At 53.0% G+C, this 25,187-nt stretch overlaps 5 protein-coding genes across 5 annotated transcripts; 4 read left to right on the forward strand and 1 right to left on the reverse strand.

Moving 5' to 3' along the window:
• Window positions 1-4,848: 4,848 nt before the first annotated feature.
• Window positions 4,849-6,022, forward strand: MIND_01334100 (uncharacterized protein; the record flags this gene model as incomplete). Its single annotated transcript, XM_037369788.1, has 5 exons — window positions 4,849-4,851; window positions 4,897-5,005; window positions 5,054-5,117; window positions 5,168-5,907; window positions 5,979-6,022. The coding sequence occupies 5 exons, from the start codon at window positions 4,849-4,851 to the stop codon at window positions 6,020-6,022; spliced, it is 960 nt and encodes a 319-aa protein (XP_037213784.1).
• Window positions 6,023-7,774: 1,752 nt separating this feature from the next.
• Window positions 7,775-8,991, forward strand: MIND_01334200 (uncharacterized protein; the record flags this gene model as incomplete). The annotated part of the gene is made up of 4 exons (XM_037369789.1): window positions 7,775-7,811; window positions 7,867-8,269; window positions 8,318-8,453; window positions 8,506-8,991. 4 exons carry the CDS (start codon window positions 7,775-7,777, stop codon window positions 8,989-8,991), a joined length of 1,062 nt encoding a protein of 353 aa, XP_037213785.1.
• A 1,134-nt stretch (window positions 8,992-10,125) lies between these two features.
• Window positions 10,126-10,998, forward strand: MIND_01334300 (uncharacterized protein; the record flags this gene model as incomplete). The annotated part of the gene is made up of 2 exons (XM_037369790.1): window positions 10,126-10,454; window positions 10,536-10,998. 2 exons carry the CDS (start codon window positions 10,126-10,128, stop codon window positions 10,996-10,998), a joined length of 792 nt encoding a protein of 263 aa, XP_037213786.1.
• A 6,965-nt stretch (window positions 10,999-17,963) lies between these two features.
• MIND_01334400 (MYND-type domain-containing protein) lies at window positions 17,964-19,025 on the reverse strand (the record flags this gene model as incomplete). The annotated part of the gene is made up of 4 exons (XM_037369791.1): window positions 18,843-19,025; window positions 18,743-18,795; window positions 18,585-18,696; window positions 17,964-18,533 (listed from the first exon to the last, which is right to left on the reverse strand). The coding sequence occupies exons 1-4, from the start codon at window positions 18,972-18,974 to the stop codon at window positions 17,964-17,966; spliced, it is 867 nt and encodes a 288-aa protein (XP_037213787.1). The 5' UTR covers window positions 18,975-19,025.
• Window positions 19,026-23,157: 4,132 nt separating this feature from the next.
• On the forward strand, window positions 23,158-23,754 carry MIND_01334500 (GNAT family N-acetyltransferase; the record flags this gene model as incomplete). Its single annotated transcript, XM_037369792.1, has 1 exon — window positions 23,158-23,754. The coding sequence occupies one exon, from the start codon at window positions 23,158-23,160 to the stop codon at window positions 23,752-23,754; it is 597 nt and encodes a 198-aa protein (XP_037213788.1).
• Between the last annotated feature and the right edge of the window lie 1,433 nt (window positions 23,755-25,187).

Consider the following 25,187-nt stretch of genomic DNA (forward strand, 5'->3'; position numbering starts at 1 on the left):
GGTCAAACAGGCAAGCCGACAGGAAATCATGGTAAGCCACCTAGACTGAGTAGGCACGGGTCAAGCTGCAGCTGACCCGGATCCATACCCGCACGGCTCAAACCTGCCAACCCGCGTGGGTCAGCCCGTGCTCATCCCTAAGTGTACCCTGTACTCTATCGCTTAGATCGTCTGAAGAACTACCTTACTCCGTGCAAGGAGACGTTATCGACTCATCGGGCCCAACACGACCCGATTCGAACCTTCAACCACCGACCACGACAAGGGACCGAGTTCACGGGCCCTTTCGGTTTCGATCTACCCCGCCCGCCATACTTGCAGGCCCGACTATCCGTCTGTTCTGTTCCGGGCGCGCGTTCTTTAGGAGAGGTTCTTGCACGGCCCGTGTCAGGGGAACCTCCCTTTCGGCCCCTCGGAGACGTCTCCGATTCCGGTCCGATTCCGGTTCCGTCTCCGGTCCGGCCCTCCATCTCGCGCGCACGATCACCGATCCGTCAACTCCCTCCCAACGGTCGCCCTGGGACCTTGCCTGCGACGCCGCCCAAGCCTTCTGTGCCCGACAGCGGCAGCTACGGACAAGCAGTATATAGTCAGCTCCCTAGCAGGCGGACCCTTAGAGTTTCTTCTCTTTGGATCCTCCCCTGCTAGGTCAGCTTCATTTGTATTTGCTTACCAATGTTCACGCTTTGGATCCTCCCCTGCTAGGACCTTGATCTCAGGCCTCCGGGGTTGCCCTTACAGCCCGACCCGCAGTCTGACAGAATCTAAGTGATCCTCTTACACCCGCACAACAGAACACACGAAGAGGCGGCACGGATTGATTGCAAAAGGTCCAAAAGAGTACAAAGAATAATAATAATAATAATAATAATAAAAACACCCGCCGACTACGCACGGCCCTTCCCCTTCCGACTCGCCGAAGGACCTGATGGAGGAGAACGGCGCGACCCCGACCCAGGCCGAGTACCCCCAGGAACGGGGCCCGAGCGACCGGCCTGGCGACGGTCCGCGGCGGCCCTTTGCTCCCACAAGTTGAGCCGGGTTGATCCCGAGTCGTCGACGGCCCCGAAGATGCCCCTCACCCGAGTGTACAGCTCCACCATTTGAGCCGCGGAGAACCGAAGCCCCAAGTAATCCATCAGTTCGAAATCCGCCGGCTGCATCAACATGCGAGTTTCGGACCGGAGCGAACGCAAGACGCCGAGGGACAGTGGGTTATCCTGGGGCCGGGTTAGCAGCTGGTGCAGAAGCGTCACCCCTACGGCGGAAAACCGGCACGATTGGACCACATCCGGGTCGTCCAACAACCGGTGCGCCTCGGCGGTGGCCCGAACCGGCGACGGCTCGCCGAACCAGAGCAGCACGTCCGGGTAACTCTCTGGGCGGAAAGGCATGTCCTCCATTGTTGAGGGGCCCGCACAGCCGGAACTGGTTCCCGCTTCCGGGCGGCCCGCGTCCCTACGCGGCCCAGTGGGGGGAGGACGGATCGGGGTAACCGGTGCGGGACGGGGGGGCGCGGGAGATCGTGCGCGAGGAGGTGGCGCCAGCCGATGAATTGGAGAGGCTGAGCGCCGAGGAGGGGAGCGGGAGCGCCGACGCGACGGCCCAGTTCGGGGGCCCCGTGACGTAGCCCGGGGGCGTCGCGGGAGACGGTTGGCGGCCCGCATGCCGGTTCCGAACATTGGGACGGGTAGAGTGCCCCTTGTCCTCCGAACGACGCCGATGTTGCGCCCAAAGAGTATTGGGGCGGGGCAGAAAACGGAAGCAGAAGCGCCGGTAGAGGAAATTCTCCGACACCGCTTGAAGGTCCGCAAACCGCGAGTCCATCTCCAACAGGGCATACACGCCCTCCTCGTCCGTACACTCCCAGAACTCGAAACGCCACGAAGACCCGCGCAAATTCTTAGCCTCGTAAGCGGCCGCGAACGGGCCCCACGAATTGCAACGACGATGCGCGCGACTGCACCAGTCGCAAGCACGCCGAACGTTGGCCGGGAGCTTGAAGGCAAGGTCGCCGGGCTGACCCCAGACGGTGCAAAGCCACCCCGTCTGCACGCAAAAGAAGCACCGAGGCACAATGGTCCGGACCACCTCGCCGATACGGCGCAACGGTTCACCTGGGAACCGCTCGGTCGCGCCCGCGCGACTCAAGGCAGGGGCCGATGGTACGTAACCATCCGTGTCCTCCACGGTAAGCCGCGATACCCGGTTCGACGGGGAGGTGCGGGGGAGCGACGGAACGACTGGGGATCACGGGGATCAGTGGATCATTGTCATCCGAGATCTCGATCACCGATGCCCCGCGGATCGGGGGAGGGGGACCGGTCAACATTTCCAAACCGGGCGATGGAACACGGAAGGGCGCCAGAGGGCAGCCGCCATGGCCGCGTCAAAGGACGCCTGTACCCAATCCCAGAGACTGGTACTGGGAGGGCGGACGAGGGGAGGACGATGGAGACGGGAAAACCGATATGCAGGATCCCGAAAGTACCCGCGGGAGAAGCGGGGGGCGCGAGAATGGTGGAGACGAGGACGACACGTGAAGTGAGTCCGGACGAAAACACGCAAAAGGTCGACCCCATGCACGGGGAGGTGGGAGACCTCACAGGAGGGAAGGTCGGCCAAGTCAACGAGGCCCGACTGTTGGACGGAGAACAAAGAGTGGTGGGGGTCGCTGGTCGGGGCAAAGAACGGGAAGGCCAGAGCGTCAAGAAAGAGAAAGTGCTCTAGGAGGAGACCAGGCGTTACCCGTAGCGGCGGGACAGCACTGGAGTACGGCAGCAGTGTTTCGTCGACAAGGGAATAGCGGGGGGCCATAACGGGGAAACGACGAAAAATGAAGGAAAAAGGGGAACCAACGCAGCCTATATACGGCCCGAAACCGGGAATATTCCATATGGAAGACCTCACAAAAAGGAGAACCAAGTGAGACGCCCCGAGGGCGCCCAAAATAGCCAGACAAGGACAAAGGACGCGAAATCAATTGACGACACGAAACGCAGTACCGCATGTGACCGCGGTGAAACACTTGATGGACAGGAAGAATCGATCTGCGGACGCCACGAGGCAACAGAAGCCGCGGGAGATTAAAACGTGCAGCCGAAGCTTAGCTTAAGCTTATGGGCTGGATGGAATTTACGATTGGAAGGACGAGCTAGAGTCAAATTAACCCGAGAAACCGGGGCGACCGAGCCACGCCGACTCGAGACGAGTCGTTCCTAGGGGAGGGGGTGATGTCACGGATAAGACCCGGCCCGTCCGCTCCGGCGCTGGTGTCGGGCCATCGCGGGCCCGTGGCACGCAGCACGTGACGACGGGGAACATGCGCCCCAGTAGGAGGAACGCACACGTGGGAAGCACGTGACCGAGAACGACGCGTCGAGCCGTCGCCGAGCCCAACTTCGACACAAGATACTAGGGAGGAGTGCTAGGAGGTTAGAAGTAGCGCCTGGCCCGCAAGGGATGTACGATCGTCCCTGCTGTGGCCAGGAACGGGAGCGAGGAGGAGGAGGAGAGGCCAGGGTGTCCGATCACCCCCTTTGCGGGCCCGCATATATAAGGCGCGATAGTGTACCCTGTACTCTATCGCTTAGATCGTCTGAAGAATTACCTTACTCCGTGCAAGGAGACGTTATCGACTCATCGGGCCCGACACGACCCGATTCGAACCTTCGACCACCGACCACGACAAGGGACCGAGTTCACGGGCCCTTTCGGTTTCGATCTACCCCGCCCACCGTACTTGCGGGCCCGACTATCCGTCTGTTCTGTTCCGGGCGCGCGTTCTTAGGAGAGGTTCTTGCACGGCCCAACCCGCAGTCTGACATTTATAGTATCAAGAAAGACTAATTGAACTGTTCTGATATCCGACATAAGAGGGCCATGTCCTCTAATCATGGAGTATCACCTGCCTAAATAACCATGGCTTGAGTTTTTTTCTCATATGTTTTTTTGCCTCTCCCTGCCAATGCAGCCTATAGCTTTGGGAGATGATTTTCTTGACAGGACATTTGATTGTATACTAACTTGTCACCACTTGGTCCTCTATATATTATTCTAATTCTTTATTTTTATTGATTATTACTATTATTATTCCCCTTGGTTTCATTATTTATAGGGCAGATCTCTACAAAATCATAATTTGCCCTGATGTAATCAAATGGTCCCAAAATCATTCAGCACATCAACAATCTTCCACCTCCAAGCTCCATTTGAAAAGCTCCCAACTCAAGCTCCAAGCTCTCATCTGTGACCTCCAAGCTCCTAACTCAACCTCAAATTTGTCACAAAAGCTCAGGTCGCCAAGCTCCAAAATGGTCAAAAAGCTCCTGGTTCTAAGTAATAAACAATGAAAAAACATGTTATACGAGAGCTTGTCGATTCCTGAGTTGTCGCCGAATCTCCCGTCCCACCCATCAAATACGCGTGATCCACGCATTAGCTGTGGCGCCAAGAGGTCGCAGATTTGCCGGGGGTCGTGGGAATTGTGCTGCCCGATGGCAAATCTGCGACCTCTTGTGTGGCGCACTCGATTCTCGCTTCAGAACGACATGAGAGTAGGAGGCGAAAAGGAAGCGGGAGGCTGTGTCGCATCGTTGATCCGAAGTTGTTGTCATGCGCATAACGTCAGCTTTCTCTTCTTGGCTTTCGCCACCATCTCCGTTTGCCTGCTCGAGCTCCCTTGCGTCCACGCGCTGCCGCAAGAGGGACTGTTATTGCGCGGCACCTAGTTAACCACTCCCCTACATTATCACCACTCTTGTGTTGTGCTGCGGAAGGTGGTCTAAGTACTAAGCGCTAGAAGCCTAGAACGACTAGCGACATCGGACATCTAGGATAACTTCTGGGATGGTCTTGTTCTCCCATCTCGTTCCTGCAATGGCTGATGATCAACAGCTCAAGCTGCGGCTGGCAGTGACTCACACTATGACACTGGACGGTCCGATGGGCTATCTGTCATGCAATGACGTGGCACCACTCTTGTCTTCTCCCCTCATGTCGACGGGTGCGCAAACATTCCCACCGGAGCTGGAGCGCGAAATATTCGAAACAGCGGCCATTTTTCATGTATCCACGATCCCAACACTGCTCCTCGTTGCCCACAGAGCTTACACCTGGTGCGTTGTTTCTGCGGCACCGCGTTGAGTCTTATGTTCCGTAAACCCAGGCTAGTGCCGATATTGTACCGCCAGATGAACCTTCAATATGATCGACAGCTTCAAGGGTTCCTTGGTGTCGCTCAAACGTGTCCGGCCCTGTTGCAGCATGTTCGCGAGATTGTGCTGCCGACTGGATACCCACCCGAAACCACAGCAAAGGTCTTTGACGGTCTCCGTTCCTGCCACAAACTGGGGGGACTGGCAATGCTCCACAGTCACCTGATCCACGAGGTTGTGGCAAACGGGCTTGCTCTCCCTCCCCGCCTGAGCACCCACCTTGAAGGCCTCTTCCAACAGGACACTGCGGAGCATGGTGCGCCGCCCCAAATTCAAGTTGGAACACACCATCTAGAGACGCTGCTCGCCTTCCGCTTTGTCACCCACCTCGATTGGTTCGATGACCTGACAGCGTATAAGAGCGACGACGATGAAGAACACGCACGGCAATTCATCATCCAGTTGCCTGCCCTGACACACCTCGCCGTCGTGCCGTTCTCTGCGGAGAACTACGTGGACAACCTGGCAGCACGCCTCCCACGGCTGCGTGTGCTCGTCATTGTCTGGAGTCTCTCCGGGTACTTGCGCAGGCGATCCGACGACCCGGTTCTCCGCATTGCGTTCCGCGATAGCCGTGTCGTATGCTCCGTGTACGACGAGTGGTATGAGGGCATGACCAGCGGGTATCGGTCTACTTTCTGGGATCTGGCGGAGGAGCTGGTGAGAGGGAAAGCCAACAGCACGGTGCCTGGTGCGTCTTCACATTTTGCCATCGACAGTCGCACGGGCGTCGGGCAGGCTTTGGGTTAACGTATTTCTCAGAAAATGAATTTTGGGCTCGGCCTCCCGAACGTCATTCCCGATAGAAACATTATCACGCTTTTGTATATTTTGTTAACTTTCGGACTCAGTAGCTTTGCTGTCCCCAAGCTATCAAGAAGAAGCTCTCCCGAGCGGGTATGTGTGTGCATAATGAATGTACTAGTCGTCTCCTTCCCGTTTCTCAGCCTCTCCGTCAATAACAACCATAAGTGCCATCAGCTTAGACAATTCATGCTGCATATATTTGACACGGGATATACAAGATTAAATCGTGAACTGTATGACACAACATGAAACTATTCAACTATACAACCTTGAAGCTCCAAATTTGCTCGGGTCGCCCTGTATAAGTCTCAAAGGTGACCTAAAAATGAGTTAGTCCGAAAAATATCCCCCGATTGTAGGGTATCTTGCCGGAGAAATCGTGCTTCCGTCCTGCACGGCCCAGGCAGTAAGTGCGGTTCCTTGACCTGCAAGCTTGATGCTGAGACGTCATCAGATAGCGAACAAATGGAAAGCAGTGGAGCGTACGCGCCGGCGGTCGTATTCACGCAGTCCAGCTCGAACGCGCTGGAGAATGTCCCCGCAGTTGGCTGGTAGAAGAGCGCGGACGCGTTGGTGGAGGCGCCGCCGTAGGTGAGATAGACGGTGTCCTTCGACGACGATGCAGGCTGGATGAAGAGAACGGAGGTGGGGGAAATGGGGATAGGGTCCCACTAGTAACAAGGCTTCAGCAGACATTGAAGAAGGGTAAGAGAAAGTGCACTTGTTGGTTCAACGTCGGCGGGGAGTTGATAGTCTGCGCAATGACGGGGTTGACACCGAAGGCCCGGTCCAGGACATAGCCCTGGAAGTTCATGATGTAAAGCACAGCAGCGGTGTAGCAGATCGGCGCCATTTCTCTGAGAGCGAGAAGAGTGGGGAACTCGGGAGGGGCTTTGTCCAACGATGCATTGCGTGGCGAAGCCTTTTGAGCAGACGGACAAAGAAGTGTCAGGTCAAGGTACGGACCTGAGTTGATATTGAAGCCTCGCGCAATAGAGAACGAAGACAGGCAATGTGTGGATGCCCTGTTGATATGCCCTGGAACAGAGTTCGGGCTCCGATACCAGCGGCTATCAAGCAATCACAGCCGCCAAGTTCGCACCGTCGTTCGTCAGCACACACCTGAAGACAATGCCTGAGCCACCGCTCCCAATGACTCTAGTGTCTTCAAGTTCTCCCTCTGCCAGCCTGGCTAGCGCACCCTTGCTGGGTAAGATTTGGACCAGTCGATGGGCGAGAGGCCATTGGTGCTGATCGATACAGATCTGTGGAGAGTGGAGCTTGTGCCAAGAGCGGCTTCAAGTTCGGGCTGCGCGACTGGCCATCCGCCCGTCAAGCCCTGACCCATCGATTTAGAGGCAGCTCAGTGTCGTATGCTCGGAGGGGGAGCAGTGTGACAGCAGGAACTCGAAATCGTCAAGGTTACCAGTCAATGGGGTTCCTTTCGGACTGTCCATTGCTAGACCACGGATTGGCCTTCGTGAAAAATGATCTCCGCAGAGTGATAAATTTGCAGAAGTGGCCATATGAGCTGTGAGAGCATCCTTACCACTGGAGAATCCATTGGTTAATCGAAATCGCTGACGGCCCTTGTTGCTAAAATTACTGTTAAACTTTGGGTGAGGAGCTCGGCTTCGGGAGTGGCGAGCGCTGTAAAGTCAATAAGTGATTTATGATCTTAACGAATGAATGCACGGGTTACTGATGCGGTGGAAGTGCAAGCGGGGGTTGCAAGCGTAACTTCCACAGCAATGCCAATGAAAGCAGCGAAGCTGTATGATATGACGCGTCAGTGGAGCAGGGCGCTAACCTGTTGCTCTTATAAGTGCTAAGCTTTCGACAGGGAGTGAAACACTCACGATGTATCGCGGACTTGACCTGCTGACAACTGTGCGCCGCGCCACGATTGACTCCGTCCAAGTCCGGCCTGGCGAAAGCTCGGGTGGAGAGAGTTCGTCATCTGGGGAGAGCTCCTCTGGGGAGAGTTCGTCGGGAGAAAGCTCTTCGTCTTCCGGGGAAAGCTCGTCGTCCGGAAAAAACTCATCCAGCGGAGGCAAAAGTGGATCGAGGGGCTCGAGTGGCTCCTCTGGTAGCGCTGACATCCCTTCTGGCAATACAACATCGATTGGCAGCTCAGCATCGACGTCGAGCTCGGGGGGTGGAAAGCAAGTTGTCATACCTTCGGGGCAGCTATTCGCAGGCCGAACCGCCGGCGGAGGAACACGAGGGGAGGTATTGGGCACGAAGTGAGCATCTTAAAGCGGGTGTCGATACCGAAGCTTGATGAATTGCAGGGAATATGGAAGCGGATATCCGGGAATCGCTTCTCGGGGGGTCGAAGGGCGGGGCTTCCCGTTCTTCTTTTGGCCGCTTTCGTGGGGAACGGGAGGCGGTTATGGCGCCGATGCAGCCTACATGCATACTAACGAGGTCAGCTGCCTTGCTTTCAGAAGCCACCAATGCTCACCGCTGACCATCAAAGTACGGCGACCCGACCAACTCCTCTCGCCCTGGCGGCCCAATCGGATCTCACGCCTTCCAGTCGACCACCGCCAACGCAACAGCCTTCCACCTCATCGCCGACGGTGCTACCGTCAGGGCCCTCACGCCCAGCATCGCCGCGCAATGCTCTGTCAACCTGCATACCACCAACACCACCGAGCCGCCCACGCCATTCAACGCATCAGTGCTCTTCCCGGAGCAAGTCGTCCAGTACTACCGCGCCTCGTCCGTAGCACTAACGCTTGACGGGTACAACAACTCGGCGGTGTTCGCAGCGGAGAACACCACGAGCGACACGCCCCTGCCGGGGGGGACAGATCTGGCGCTGCTCGACTGCTTGAATGCGACGATTGGGAAGGGTGTGCCGTTGGTGAATGGGGCAGCGAATGTCGGACCGGAAGCATCACTTGTCCTGCCATGGCTGTGGCTGGTCGTAATTGTGGCAAGAGCAATCGGAGTTGTATGAAACTTCTAGCATTAGATCAGCAAACTGTGAAAATCCAGCGCACGAGCGCACCTCTGAGCCGCCTGACTTGAGGAAGCCATAGGAACTGGTGCACTGGAACGGAATCCCCCAGTGCAGATTGATATCCGTCGCTGTGGAACTTGAAGGCACCCGTACCTTGGAAGCACAACTTCGTCAGCCTCCGACATCGACATGGTGGTCAAGAAAGAACCTAGCACGAAAAAAAGATTGACAGCTATCATGAGTGTGATTGATCTAGCCAACAGCGATGCGCGTTCGACGCTCGCGACAGTCCATATAAATTATGACTGCACTGCGTGAGCGCAATCTATCCAGCCCGGAAAGTACAGCCACATTACCGAGCGCGGAAACCTCTCTCCCTCCTCTGCGTCGCAGTCCGTATGCGCCTGTTGCTGGCGAGGACGCGAGTCCGACATGGACATGGAGGGAAAAGACAAGCCGTGGATCGCGTAAGCGGATGACGTGAACGCCACCCACGTGGACCCAACGCCAAGCCAAACAACCGCTTCTCTCGCGCACCATGAATGTAGCTGGCGCGCGCTCGCTGTCGACCAGGGGCCCAAGGCAAGCCCAAGGGCATGTCCGCACGCGTGCGTGACATTCAGCGCGGCCCGGCGTCCCCGCGGCAGCCGGCGCCTGTACATGTCTTGAATGTCCGGGACGCCCAGAACAACCGCGACAGTGCCGAATCACCACATGGACGACGTGGCGTTTGAGCACGGATGGTGTGGTGCCGAGCTGGGAATCCTGCAACCTCGAAAGGGATCCGGGACCAAGGGAGGACGTAGTAGTTGAAAAGAGAGAGTACCCAGACCACGTCATCGGGCTGACATGACCAGTGTTGACGATTTGATGTCCATCACGTGCTACAGATCCACGGCACCATCACCGGCTTTCTTCCACCATCCCACAAGCCTCCGAGCTGGACTGCCAGTGCGACGATAGACGGTCCGGCGCACTCCAGAGCTCCTCTGCCTAGTGCGACCTCGCGCGATGATAACCGGTCCGAGGGCCGACGACGGAGTGCTATCCGCTGAATGATGACAACCATTGAACCAATGACAGGCCTCTGACTCGTCGCAAACGCTGTGCAGGCGCTATACTTAACTTGGCATGCATCCCCCACCATCGCTGGCCGCCGTCCCCTCCACGCTCAAGCGCAAGCGCGCCCACCCGCCCCCTGGCGAGTCGCCGCCGGTCGTGAAGGTCGGTCCCGATGGTACGCATCTGAGCTTGACTCACACGCCGCGTCATAGCGCTTACGAACTTACGATTCGAATCGACGGCGCCCCAAGCCCTACCCCTCGCAAGCGGCGCTGCTCGCTGCACTCCGTCGCCGTCTGTCCCGCCCCAACCCAGCATCACATGACACCGAGCAACATCGGCCGGCGCGCCGGTGGTTCTTCGGCAGCCACACCACGGTCTACGGCCCCGCGGACCCCGTCCGAGTCAAGCGGGAGGAGGACGACGACAGTGGCGCCGCATTACTCACTATACAGCAACAGCCACTAATCGTCACACAGGATCGACGCCGTACCGCGGATGACCCACATCACCCTGCGCGAAACACGCTATCCGCCGCCGCGCGCGCGCCGCGACCGTGACACCACGCGACAGCCAGACACTGCTGGTACAGCGCCGTTGCCGCGGAGCCGGATCATCGCCGCGACGGCTTATCTCCCTGCCGAGGCAATGGCGGTCGCGTTGTCCCCAACCTCTCCGGCCCCGCCCAGCGGCCATCCACCTCCCCCTCCTTCGGCCTCGACGGTCTATGTGTATGGCCTGCTGGTGCGGGTAGAGCGGGAATACTCCGCGGGCACAGGCAAGCTGTGGAAGGAGCGGGTGACACTGGGCCTCAGGAATGCAGACTTCCGTGGTGGGACGCAAACTGTGGAGGCTGAACCGGCGACGGCGGCGCCAGCGGACTCGGATGGCGAGCGGGGAAGTGGGCAGGAGCGTATAGCAGCAAATTGTGTGGTATTCTAGCATTAGTTATCATAGGTACTACTAGTAGATAGAGCACTGGAATGCAGAACCACAACTTCATATGTACCTACTTATTGTGTGCTGTTGCTTGCCATTCTACCCATGGGTTGGCGGGTTGAAAAATTCTAATCTATACCCGTACCCGCGCGGGTAAAACCCGTGTACCCACGCGGGTAAGCCTTACCCGTGCCATTGCCTACATTCTTATCAGGCACATGGGGAGGTCGCTGGGAGGTAAAAAAAACTTTTTATCTATGAAAGATTTGAGTCTGATATGGGTGTAGAGATTAGTAGGCAGCAGTGGATTATTACAGCATTAGCAGCATAGAAGGGACTTGGCACTAGAGGACTTGAGAACTTAGAGATGTTGCAGACAAGGGGGTTCAAGATCCTTATCAGGCACATGGGGTAGGGGGGGGGGGGGTCCCCGGGGGGTAAAAAAAACTTTTTGTATATAAAAGATTTGGGCCTTATATGGGTGTAAAGACACTGAAAATATAGTGTATACACTCTCATTTCTATAGTTCACAACCCCCCATACTTATATCTGTATACTTTCATGCCCAAGAGCTTGGATAGCCCACTCTGTTATAGGCCCATCACCAGGTAATTGATAAGAGATGAACATGTTGAAGGGTTCATATGACCTGCCATGTGTGTTTGAAGGCTTCAGGTACATACATACCTACACATATACACATACACATGTATAAATTTTTTTGCAAAAAAAAAAGTTGCACAAAGATTGAATTTTTAATCCTATTTTTGATCGCATCAGTGGTCACATGATGCTGATCGTGAGAATATATTACTATATATGGCAGGAGGGGGGGGGAGGGGGGGTCCCCAGAGGGTCGGAAAAAAACTTTCCGACCCTATATCCGCGATTCGAATGATGAACCCCCCCTTGGTTGCAGACTTAGTAGGGTATTTATTGCAGCATATGACATTGCGGGTTATCCCTTCATAATTAGAATGTGCAGCCCACTGGGCCATTCATTCTAATATCAAAGGATAAGTGGAACTGGTAGGTGTTACCAAAACAATAAATTCATATCTAGAAACTGGGTCCATAGATCAATAAACATGTGTCCCAGGGATGGTGAAGAAACTTTTACTGTACAAAGGTTTAGAAGGTTCTGGCAGGTGTGAGGTTCAGTGATGGACCCATGGCCTCTAGGGCCCTTCCAAGATAGGGCCCTGCATATCAGATAATATTCGCTAGGGCCCTTACATGTTATCTTATCTTAATCAATCAATGACGACACTGTGACCCTGCCATTATTTTGAATTTCCTTTTTGGGATGGTAGGGCCCTATCCATGGCCCTAGATCTTGGGCGATAGGGCCGGTAAGGGCCCTGCATGGTCCGGGGTACCTAAATAGGGCCCCTAGGGCCATCACTGTTGGCTTTTTTAGTACATTTGTAGTATTTTAGCATGGAGCACTAGGTGGGCATATAGTATACTTACTACTTTCCTCAAGGAGATGTCAAGATGCTTATCACAGACATGAGAGTGAGGGTGAAGAAAAACTTTTGCTACATATGTAAAAGTTTTTGGGGCTTCTGGTAGGTTCGAGGTTGGCTGGGTACCACATTTCTAGTATTTTAGCATGTAATACACAGTGAGAATGCCTACTACTTTCCTATGGGAAGGCTTTCAACACCTCACTTAGGGTGCAGTGTAACTACAATATGACTGGTGTTATAAATTTATCATTCCTGCATATAGTTTTGGATGGCCTACTGGTGACTGTAGGAGGGCTCAAATGCCATATATCAACTAGAAGTAATAGTATTTTAAGGAATTTAACAGGAAATATGAATTTTATCTCCACTCTTGATCACATCATCAGGTCACATGATGAGCGATCCTGGGCATATTTTACCCGATATGGTAGGGGAGGGAGGGGGGGTCCCCAGAAGGCCCTTAAAAAACTTTTTGACAGTATATCTGATTTTCGAATAATAACACCCCCTTGACTTTCCTATAGGAATACCAGTGTGACTGTGCTGTGGTGTGACTGGTGTCATAAACATATCATTGTGATCAGAGAAATACAAGGGGGTGTCAAGATGCTTATCACAGATATGGGTTTTTTTTTAGCTGAAACATTTTGCTATTTTACAGGTAACAGCCAATTTTTTTGGTTTCAAACCATCTTACTCAGGAAGATTTCCAAAAATTTCCACATCTGTAGCATACCCCAGTATGAAGATGCTGACAAGATTATATATCTGGAGTATATCCTATGAAATTGCTTAGGGTGCTGCAAAATATTCTGGTTAATTAATATGTTAATACACAGGTGTAAATAAACCATGTAAATAATTGGCTGGACAAGAGTTTAGTTTTAATAAACCACACTTGATCATGTGATTTGGGTATGACAGTGGTAAATTTAGCAACATTGGGCAATATTATGGGTATATACTATCACCAGAGAATTCAGCAAGCATTATAGCCACACTTTGAGGGCTCAGAACACTCCCAGCATATAAAACTAAAATGGAAATTGATGGCAATATTGATTAACATATTAATGAACAGAGTCTGGAGACTGCCAGAAATTATTCACATAAATATATAGGATTGGGAATTACTTACAGCCCCCTAAAATTGCTGCAGGTTGGTGGCCAAAGGGGAGTCCAGTTGTTATTCACATAGTTATAGCCAATTACTTACATGTGTTACTTCTTTAGCTCTTAGAATGACATATCATATATTGAATTTATATTTCCCTAAGGACTATTTCAATCTACAGAGACACTCCTGCAGAATTTTACAATACACAGATGCAATATCCGCATCTACAACTTCTTGCAGTTGTTCATTTCCTATAAGAGCAAATAGTCTTTGTGTATGTCTGCCATATTTTGGCCTCCGATTAGAAGAGGGGATAAAATTACTTCGACAGAAAAGATCGCTAAATAAACTTGCTGAATCAATTTCAGTATCTTTGGAACTTGTAGCAGAGCAAGGTTTTAGAATAGGCACTAGAAGAGTGATAATTCCATCAAGCAGGGCAGATGCATTATTTCTTGCATCTTTAATATGGAGATTGCATGATGGCACTATCAGTTGAAGTAGAAATGTTGCCCAATTTGTCTCAAAGACTTCCCGACTTCCGAGGCAGTTAATCACAGAGAGCATTTCTGGGGTCTGTGCATCTTCACTGTCTGATAGTTAGAGATTGTTAGGCTTTTGCAAGTCTGTACATACGTGCCAGACATAAGTAGATAAGCCATTCGACTGAAAAATGATACCCGCTCTCGATGTTTCTGACTCTTTAGGTGAATCAGCATTGGTAAATGCACTTGGCCACCCAAAACAACACATTTCATCAGACTCCATAGTGCCTGAGATGCAGTTGTACCTTCCTCTATAACCTCTTTCCTGATTTCTTTATCAGATAAATCAATTCTAAAACTGATTGGCAGACATACCAGCTCATTTCAAGAGATGATGACATGTTAAGGGTCATATGTGACATTTTTGGAAATGGTGCAGTATCTTTCATTGTACGACCAGCATACAATCGACAATTTGGTGGGGTAGACCGTTGAAGCAGAGTTTCCACATGTTGTTCTAGAAATTTCGCTTCAATAGTACAAATGACTTGAGGCTGGTATTTTTTGACATGAGCAGTGACTGTATGAATGGATTCCGGAGAAACATCATAAGGCCAATATGCTGCTAGCTGAGACTGCCACAACTCTGAAAGATCAGACTCATTGTTATCTGGGATGCTTGTGCAAGATTGAGCCAAGGAGCAGAAAACAGTGTCCAGTGGATTTGATGAAGTTGGTCCAATAGCACTCAGGCTCTGAGATCCTAGTAGGATAAGAAACTCCAGGAACCCACTAAGGAGGGCAGCTTCACAAGCAGTAGGACCTGTCTTTATTAAGCTTCCAATGAATGAAATCATTGGCACACTAGAATCTATGCAGTTACTCCAGCCATTGACATATTTGTCTGGTGCAGGGTGCAGTAGCATAGTTTTGTATTCAGTAATCAGTTGAGGTTCCAGAAAACTATCTGAAGCTTCAATATTATGTTCAAGTTGGTGAATTCAGAATGAACCATATTTAACTCACCCTGAGTGACAAAATAGACCAACAGATAAAAGCTCAACTAGAAGCAGCACTAGATCATCAAGAAGCCATCTTGACAAGGATGCAATGAGATGAGTTGTCTGATATGATCCTATCTGAGCAAGAACAATCCTCATTGTTGATGTGTGAACACTGCTGTTGTAGAGTCCTGGCCTGTGTACCAGTCAAGAAAAAACCTCTTTTTCAAAACCTCCACAATTATCATACACACCGAGATAATTCCAACATATCTTCAAAAAGAGAGGACCAAAATTCGGGGTGATCACTAATATCCGGATGGTTGTCCCGGCAAGGAAGATTGGCAGCTATAGTCACCAATCTCCGTGAAATGACAATCTTTTCAACACCATGCACTGCAGATTTTCCAAGGGCTAAGATTCCCTTGCCAGCAAGCGCACCTGGTCCCCATCCGGTACTAGTTGAACTGCTTGTATGCAATGAAAGAGACAAGGAGGACAGGGAGGAGGTAAGTGATAGCCCCGAGGCCGAGGGACGCTGAAGAATGCGCCGGAAACGATGGGAGTCAGTGGGAGTCGTCAGAATGAAGACCAAAATCGTTCGCTCCTTTTAAAGATTTGCTGACCGAGGGCACGGAACAGCTAAATGAAGGATGGATATCGACACCTGTCGTAGCTCGGGGCTGAGTGATCAAAACCCGGTGGGTAAATTGGGATGATAGAAGCATGGAAGCACGAAAGCCCGCGTGGATCCCATGATCTGATGTTGAATGATTGATGACCGTGACTGATTAATGCCATCGGCCAAAGATCTGACTCGGAGTTTCGACTATTTGTAGACTTGACTCGTCGAGATTCCAATGGCAACTTCCCAACTTTTGCAGCCGTCCAATCGCACGGTTTCGTCGTCCGCACTGCTATTGGCTGCAGCCAATAATAAATATAGACATGAGATACAAAGATCATTTCGGGCATGAGTCGCATGGGTGTCTGTCCATTCTTGGGCGCCCAGTGGGGCGGCTGGGGCCAACTGACGGCGAAACGCAGAGAAGAAGAAGAAGAGATCACTCTTAAAACACCCAATGCCTCCTTTTCTCCGCCCACCGCGAAGTCAATGGCGGGAGAGTGGGGCGAGAATTGCCTCAGGCCATATTTAGTCCGCAGCCAAAAGAGCGCCTTCGTCATCAATCGAAAACGAGTACATACATCACTTAAAAAGCATCAAAAAGGGAGTAATTCTATCAAGCGCCGTGCACATAATAGGAAGCCACTTGAAGCGCTTCCTCAACAAGCTGGCTTGTGACGCCGCGATTCGCCATGCGCATACCGCTCTTCCCGTAGCTGAACACCCAGCCGAAATCCTTCTGGACACTCGAGTCCGTGCGCCAGGCAGTCAATGCGCGTACGTGGTCCGACTGCATCGGCACACCGAGGAAATGCCTCGCCAGCAGGTGCATCGCGAGCGTGAGCCCGTCCGGCGATGATTGCTTCGGCACGGCGTCGAGCATTGCGCGCACGAGTGGCAATCCCGCCGCAATGAACTGCCTGCCCGCCGCCACATGCACACCTTCCTCCCTCGGATCCGCGTCTGCGCTCCCGCAGCTCCTTGAGTAGCAGGGCCGCAAAGAACGGAAGCGCCGCCGGGGACGGGTAATACCGCGTGCCCGCAAGATTGCCGGTTGCCGCGGCACGGAGCACATCCAGAACATATTCCGTCGTCGGCGCTAAACGCGGCTCGCCGAAACGCCCATGATGCGCAAAGCAGCGGAGGGCGTTGATGCACACGATCGGGTCAGCGGTGGCTGCCCGGCGGGCGGTTTCCGTTGCACAGCTTCGACGTGTTTCTGGATCGAGGCTTGCTGCAGCCGGGAAGTGCACGGGAACAAGACTCGCCGGCTGGGCCGCGGCAAGTGCCAGGACGTTGTCTAAGACGAATCCCGCGGCGTTAGAGTCGACATAGGCAGGGAGAACGCGCAGCGCGTAAGAGGTGGTGTCTACATCGTCGGGGTACACCGCCGTAGTTCCAACAGGTGGGCCTGGATTTGTTCAGTGGTCAGTATTAGCGCGCATGGTGACGAAATATGAATGTACCTATGAAAAAGTTCCATGTGGTTCGCGTTGCCGCGGCCGGAAACAGCGCTTCGATAGCCCGCCTGCCGTGTTCAGATCGATGCATTGAAAATGTCCGCGCACTCACTCAGTATCTTCGTCCCGGCCCAGGCCGTCCCTAGCGAGCCGCGCCAGCGACTCAACGTAGAGCAGCCGCGAGAAGTTGTCTGCCACCCGCAAGCCGGTGTCCGTGATGGATACGAGCCCGTCAGCGACGAGAGGATGGGAGGGCATGGTACTAAGTCAGCGAATGCATGGCAGAATGAGCGCTTTTGAGCAATAGCAGCATAACCGGATGTCCGCTCAGGCTGTTCGATGAACCGCAGGCAGAAGCGCCACAGCGCTAATGGGGAGCAAGGCCGCTAGGGAATTTGTTTGGGAGGCGGTCGATACCTCCGATGTTTATTAGGACAACGGTCATCCGCTTTGAGGTGTGTGGCACTGATAAGTCAGTCAGTATCATTCCCGTACCATTCGGGCCTAGTCTGGTGCACGGTAAGGCGTGAATGAAGGGCACGGTGTGCCACCCTAGCAGAGTCAATTGCGGGGCGGGAGATAGAATGCAAGTGGAGTATAGCCGTACCTGATTAGCATTCGGTTGCCATCCGATGACCACTTTGGAGAACTTGAAAGATCGATGTCGGGCAGTGAATGATGCATGGGACGAGCACCGGTGAACATTTCGAAGATAGGGTTATAAAACTAACATTTCATTAATGCAAGGCTAAGAGGTATATATTGCAATCAGACAAGCGCTTATTCTGAGAAGGAAAAGGCATACCTTCAGAACAGTAAATCCTTCGGTTGTCCACTCGCCTCGAGCTCCCGATCGCTCAAAGGCTCCCAGACCCACTTGTCCTTCTTGAGCCGCATCCTCCCCATCCGCATCACCGCGTCATTTTCGTTCAGCGCCCGCTTGACGAGCCCGTCCGCGACGACCTTCTGGACACGCTCAAACCACTGCGGGTGGTGCTTCCGCTGGGCGTTGATGCGCTCCAGCGTGAGGCCCATGGGGTCGAGCGCGTGCTCTTGGGGGTACGACTCCTGCACCTGGTGGTCCTCGATACGGAAGTACACCCGGAACCACCCGCGGAACCCGGGGCGCCCCGCGAACACACGCTTCATCTGCTCCTCTAGCCCCGCAAATCCCTTGGCCATCAGCGCCGCGCGGTCGGCCGCGTCATCGAACCATTCGTGCGCCAAAAGCGTGTACGCGATCGCGGGGTTCTCTTGGCAGGCCGGGTTGTACTTGAGGTAGATACGTAGGCCGCGGGAATCGTAGGGGAAGCTGTCCATGCCGCCCGCAGTGTGGATCGCAGAGTACCAGGATGACTGGAACGAGCATTCGTGGACCTATAACTGGGGTGAGGCACCATGATGGCCAGAGAAACGGGTACCACGCACCTCAATGAAGTCAGTGAGCAGCCGCTTGCGGATCGCAAATGGCGGAAAGTTGGGAGAGGACGGCACATGCGCCATCGATGCCACAGTGTTCTTTCGCATCTGGCAAAAGCCCCTGCCACCATCGATTAGGCTTGGAGTAAGTACGGGGTACAACATACTTATGCGTGGGCCATGCTTCCTTCTGACACTCTTTCGAGCAGAACGACGCTTCCTCCGCCAAGATGAGTGCATCGCCTGCCCGGACAACGTTTCACACACCTTGCAAGCCGCACAGCGCATGAACGGCCGGCCCTTGGGCGGTTCAATAAGGCAGTTGTTGCAGTGCGTCATCTTGTCGTATGAGTCTCCCTTCGACGCCGTCGTGAACTTCATCTGCATTGCGCGACTCATCGCGCTCGCCACGCGTCGCTCAGGGTCGTGGCGGGAGGGAAGAAAAAGAGCCGGTGCCAATCACGGCATCATCTCGTGATTGCATTGGGTCGTGTGACGCGGAGCATCACGCCATTTCCACTTCTTCAAGTTCTTGCGGACTTTCCAAACGACAACTGCAGGACATTGTCAAGGACCCTATTAGCACTGGCTTATTATGATATTGTTATGCCAAATGCATAATATATCCATATTGGAATAATAATAATGTGAAATATTTTGATATAATTTTATTATAATATATAAGGATCTGTGGAGGTGGAACATAATGGGAAATGGTGAGACCATGTTGTTGCAGAATTATGCAATGGGTAACACATAACAGTCGGCCCCTTTCAGGTCTTATTTGAGAGTAAAACCATATTTTTTTGCATGAAAAACATGAAAAACACCGTACAAATGCTTGAACACAATTACCCCCAAACTGCCTATGAAACAAGCAAAATCAAATCTTCCAGCTTGCCAGTTGACTCCAAACCTTCCTCATTTAAGTGCTGGAGCCATCAATTTCAGCCTTGTCTTGGTCATCACCCTCCTGCTTGGCAAGTATAAGAATGTATTCAAGGGGGCTGCACTGCAGCAGTTGCAGATCCCCTTAGCCAGCATGGGATCCGAGTTGAGGTACTCAAGGAGGGTGTCTTTGCTTTCTGTACCGTAAAGGCATTCTTCCAAGCAGCACTATGGTGAATTAAGAATCTTGTATTTGCAAAGTATGTGTGTGATGATGTAATTAGCAACAGGAAATCTTTCAGATGATCTACCCAACAAATGAGCCAACTGTCTTCTCCCCTGAGGAAGAACTCATAAAGTTGTACGAGATGAAGAATAGTCACATCCCAAGGTGGACCAATGTCCTTTGGTAAATGGATATCAGGTGGAGCAACACAATCAGCAATCTGCTTGCATGCAAGCCCTGCAAGCCACTCCTGGCACATTTGTTTGAGAAAGTGCTGATCCAAATCCCTCTATTAGATTATGTTTACCAAAGGCTTTCTAGTCCCATATCTGTAGTGAATTGTGTTTTTTTGAAAGGTTTAACCACATCACAATATTGATAGTATGTTGAGAGAGAGGTGGGGAGCAGTGGAAGAGATGATAGGAGAGGATGTGGTGATCATCAATGAACTTGGTTTGCTGAATTGCAGGAGTCGTGCCTGGGATAGGTCAAGAGGGTGCTATTCAGCAGCATTAGTGCTGCTTATATCTGAGTCTGGACCAGACTCTTCATTGTCTGAATCTTCTGTTAAGCTGTTAGCCATGGCTCTGAGACCTAGGAGTGGAAAACATGACTATAAATATTTTCTTTGTGAAAAAAAATGCCACATGTTCTTTCTGCTACAAAGAAATAAAATACAAATCTGTATCAAAAAAAATGAATTTTAAATTGAGAATTGAGTTTTCTCTGAAAGAGGTTCCTTCCATACAAGGGAAATATCTTTGAAAAATAATCATCTATTCTGAGGGGAGTTCAAATCTTTGGATATGAAAGGTTCTTTAATGTCTATCATTTATGACCCCCATACTTATATATATATACTTTCAGGCCCATGAGCTGGGATAGCACACCCTGTCACAGGCCGCTAGAAGATTAGAAAAAGACTTTTCAACCCTATATCTGTGATTCAGATCTTGAACCCCCCTTTAATAGGGCTTGGTTTGTAAAGATTTTGAAGGTTATCAAATGGTTTGATAAAATACCTCTGAAACCCAATTTAGAAACCGGTTTTTAGGTTTCATAAACCAACTGAGCCGATGTGACTGGAGAGATCAAAATTGCCTTTAAGGAGATCTTGGTCTTTTAATTTCATGACCTTGAGATTCATGGACAGTAGGGGTTGAAACAGCCAGGATATATCACCTATCACTTGTAAGTTTGCATAACATGGATAAGTTATATATAGCATGTACAATTTACTTCAAGTTATCTTATCAGCAGATCTTAGATCCCCTGTCATGGATCCATTATACAACTTAAAAATCATGATGACCTTGATAATAATTAATCTGTATGGTTAATATAGTATAGTAGTACTTATTAATCATGATCAATATCGCAATAGCAGCCGAAAGTGGGTTCAGATCCTACTTGATAAGAGACAATATATTATGATAGACCTATAAGACATAATCAAGCCTACTAGCAGTATATGAAAGCAATATTAGTGTAAAGTAAGTCTGGTTTGCTAGCTTCTTTCTTGTTTGGGTGCTTACTAATATAAAACCATAAAACAGGGGGTTTCCAGTTAGGCTGTTTATAAACATATAAAATGGAGGGTGTTTATAAACTGTTTACAAACACCCCTATATAAACCAAACCCTACCCCTTGATTCATTCTACTGCAGATGTATGATATTTCTTCTCTATAGAAAGCAGTATTAAAATATTTGTATTAAATTCATCTGTTAATGGGATTCGGGAAAAGAAAGTTTTAAATTTTCCCTGTGATAAAAACAAGGTTGAGGGTGTTTTACATAGGTGAGTGCATAACGGAGTGTCTAAAGTTATTGTAAGATTAGTATAGTATGAGAAACAAGCCCCACAAACTACTGTACGCTCCAAGTGGGACTGCCAAATATTTTTGGCATATCACGGGCTGCGCCACCCAAAAATGGTATTAGATCAGCCAAGGGAATTTGGCGTCTGGGCTGTTGAGTGTGAGCGCCAGAAAAAATTTTAAGGCCGTTGTGACATGTGGCCACCAAATTGAATAAAATGCTACAGTATATCATCTGGGAAAGTTTGACTTTATAACTCCTTGTATGATGCACAGATACCACCTATGTAGACCTGTGGAAACAGTATACAGTATATACACTATACTACCTTTTCACTACCCTGTATATATTACTTTAGGCTTGAATTATTAGTCAAGATGTACTTATATGAATAGATCCCAGCTCATACTAAGGTCAAATCATCACTATGGAATAAAACAAAATCTGACGAATATGATCTCACCGGGAGCCACAGTATTTCTAGCTACAGCGGAATAAATGAATGACAGTGGAGCACTGGCGGCCCGATTGTCGTGTCCTCGGCCACGATCGGATCGAGCACCCTGGGGGGCTGATCGGACGAGATATGCGAGCATCGGCGTGCCAAGAGGATGCGGTCACGAGCGGCCCGGGGGAAGCCGCTGAGTTGCGGTGTCTTCTCCCACCATCTGCGCGCCAAATTTTCTAACGACGACACTGGCAATGGGTTCTTTCCTACAGAAGAGCTGCATACCTGCAACGCCAAGCAGTCCGCGTGGCGCGGGCCCCTGACCCTGACAGCGACAGCTCCTCGACTCGACACACGTGGGGCTCGGGCTCCTGGCTAAATAGCCCAACGAGTGCACTTTTCGATTTCATCATGCTCCTCCTTTTCCTCCCCTCCCTGCTGCTCCTCCGCGCCTCTGCCTCGGTGGTCCCTGCCCCGCAGTCCTCGCCCGTGCCGCCGTCCTACTACACGCCGGCCTTCCGGTGTCCGGCGGGGGCCCACCTTCAGCCCTGTCTCCGAGGACTGGTACAGCATCTCGCCCGCCGACCCCAGCGTCGGGACGCTCTTCTGCGCGGGGCGCAACCCCGCGGACCCCGCCGAGACGCCGGTCTGCACGTTCGCCCTCGCGGACGGCACGAAAGTGTCCGGCGACCGGTGCGCGGACGGCGCGGCGGCCGCGCAGACGCCCGCGACGTACGGCTGCCCGTACATGTGCCCGACGCACGACGCGCACCCCCGTGCCGGCGAGCCGGGCCGCGCTCCGCCGCGTGCAGCGCTACTATGACGGCCGTCCGCTGCGGTGTGCGTATTCTGGGCTGTGCGAGTACAATGTGCGTCAGTGGTGCTACTGGATCGCTGACTCACGCGTTGATAGCCGCTCCCCGGCGCGTGGCTCCCGCCGGCGACGACGCCGGTGTATTGCCCGCTCACCGCGGCGGCGTCTTGTGGGCCGATCAGGAGGCGATATCGGGCGGAGGACAACTTCACGGCTATGCTGAGGCGGAAGGCAGCTGCGGTGAAGAGAGCGACGGGGCCTTGAAGAAGCTATATATAATATTATAACTTACATACATCTAGGTCTAGACCGGGCCCATCGCCCATCAATTAGCTTAGCGGCAGAAATGACTCACTCACTCCTTGTCCGAAACCACCACCAGCACCATGGCATCCCCAGCCTCACCTTCCGCTGCGCTGGTCCGCCCCGCCACCGCAGCCGACATCCCGCACATCACCGCCATCCACAACCACTACATCACCAATACCGTGACGACGTTCCGCACCGAGCCGCTCTCCGAGGCCGAAGTGCAGAGCGCCGTGGCCGCCAGCGCCGCCGCCGGCCTTCCCTTCCTCGTCGCCGCCGCCGCGGACAACGACGCCGCGCACGTGCTCGGCTTCGCGTACGCCGCGGGGTACCGCACGCCCGTCCGGCCCGGGTACCGCCACACCGCGGAGATGACGATCCTGCTCGCGCCCGCCGCCCGGGGCGCGCGGCGTCGGGACGCAGCTGATGCGCGCGTTGATCGCCGATCTGCGCGGCTCTGCCAGTCCTGGCCCGGGGAGCGGAGCCGTGACGGAGCCGGCGGGCGTAAAGCAGCTCCTGGCGGTGATGGCGCTCGACGTGGACGGCCGCGACGCGGGCTGGGGCCTGCGCGACTGGTACATGCGCTTCGGGTTCGTGCAGGCGGGGCACCTGCGCCGGGTCGGCTGGAAGATGGGCCGATGGGTCGACACCGTCATCATGCAGCTGTCGCTGGATGAGGAGGAGGAGAAGGGGCAAGCCGTCGCGAGTGGTTGATTGATCAGATTCTCACCTGGAAACGCGTCATCGTGATAACAATCGAGTGACATCACCCGTGATTTCCGCTTAGCTCTTTTTTTCCTCCCGCCACCATGGGCGAGCCGACCGACGACCGTCGCCGCGATGCACATGCAATTGATGCAAATTATACGTGTCACTTGGACCCTTATGTGGGCACCTACTGCAACAGAACCCGGTCATGCAATGGTAACGGCGGTTGGCAGATGACAGGCCGTGAGACAGGCATTGTGTCAGACCCAACGGCGGTTCCACTGGCGGTCCCACTGGCAGCCACTTACACAAAGAAACAAAGAAAGAATTATCTGTCTACTAGTAAACAATGTGCGATACAATCGCTCCCCATTCCATTGACAGTTGATGGCCTCCACATGCCCATGTTGTCTGGCTTAGAGAGCAGTCTCTCGCATCTCTTACGAAACCGCCCGCTGCCTCTGCTGTGGCAGTACCCCGCCTTCCGCCAAGTACGCATTGGCAGGAGCAGCCAATAGTCAGCCGCAAACCAGCACCAATGCTGTCCCCGCTCGTTGTGCCTGAGCTTCCCGCGACGACAAAGTCCTTCGCGGACCCGAGTTCCACCAGGCTGGCGCACGGGCCATGCATCGCTGCCCGTTGCCGCTCCTCCCGTCCAGCCCAGCCCGGGCCCGGCGCAATCGGCGTCACAGACGACGCGGCAGGCGCCAGAATCACGACCACGTGAATATCTAGCTGACAAAGTCGCCGAGGTGGACGCCAGCAAAGAGCCCGTTGTTTCTCGTGCAGTTTAGGTTTGACTTATGGCGGGTGGGACTGGAAACGCGGCCGGCGCGGCCACAGTTGTTGCCGCAGCGACTGAGATGGACAATGTCGAATGCCCTGCTGCCATTTGTCCAGTTTGGGTTTGAGTTACGGCGGGTGGGACCGGACATGTGGCCGGCGAAGACGTTATGGTGTGCGCCGAACATGCGGTCAGCGACGATGCGAGACCGGAACGGGGGGGGGGGGGCGGCGGGGAAGAGCCGCAGCACCCATATTCGGCGACGTAGCACGCCTCATGGTGGATTACCGCGCGAATGTGTGTTGCTGGGTTCTTGTCCCCGGCGGGCAGGCATTCTACACAGAGTCCTTGTCAGCACATGGTGGATGACATTGAGAAAAGAATAGTACTGCTTGCCAGGGAGCCAGCAGTCCGGTAAGGAGTCGGAGCCAAAGTACGCTCGTGTCGGGATTAGTGGCTGGTTCTCCGCTAGATCTCCCGCAGCAGCGAGGGACATAGAGAACGTTCTGTGCGCACATTTTCGCGCCGACTGCGCAGCTTGACGATCAGGGTGGCGACAAGGGGGGAGAATGAGGAAAGAAGGCGAGAGGGGGGAGGTACCGGCAAGCGGCTGGAGAC

Source organism: Mycena indigotica, assembly GCF_014461135.1.
Source record: "Mycena indigotica strain 171206Taipei chromosome Unknown Mind.scaff0015, whole genome shotgun sequence".
NCBI lineage: Eukaryota > Fungi > Basidiomycota > Agaricomycetes > Agaricales > Mycenaceae > Mycena > Mycena indigotica.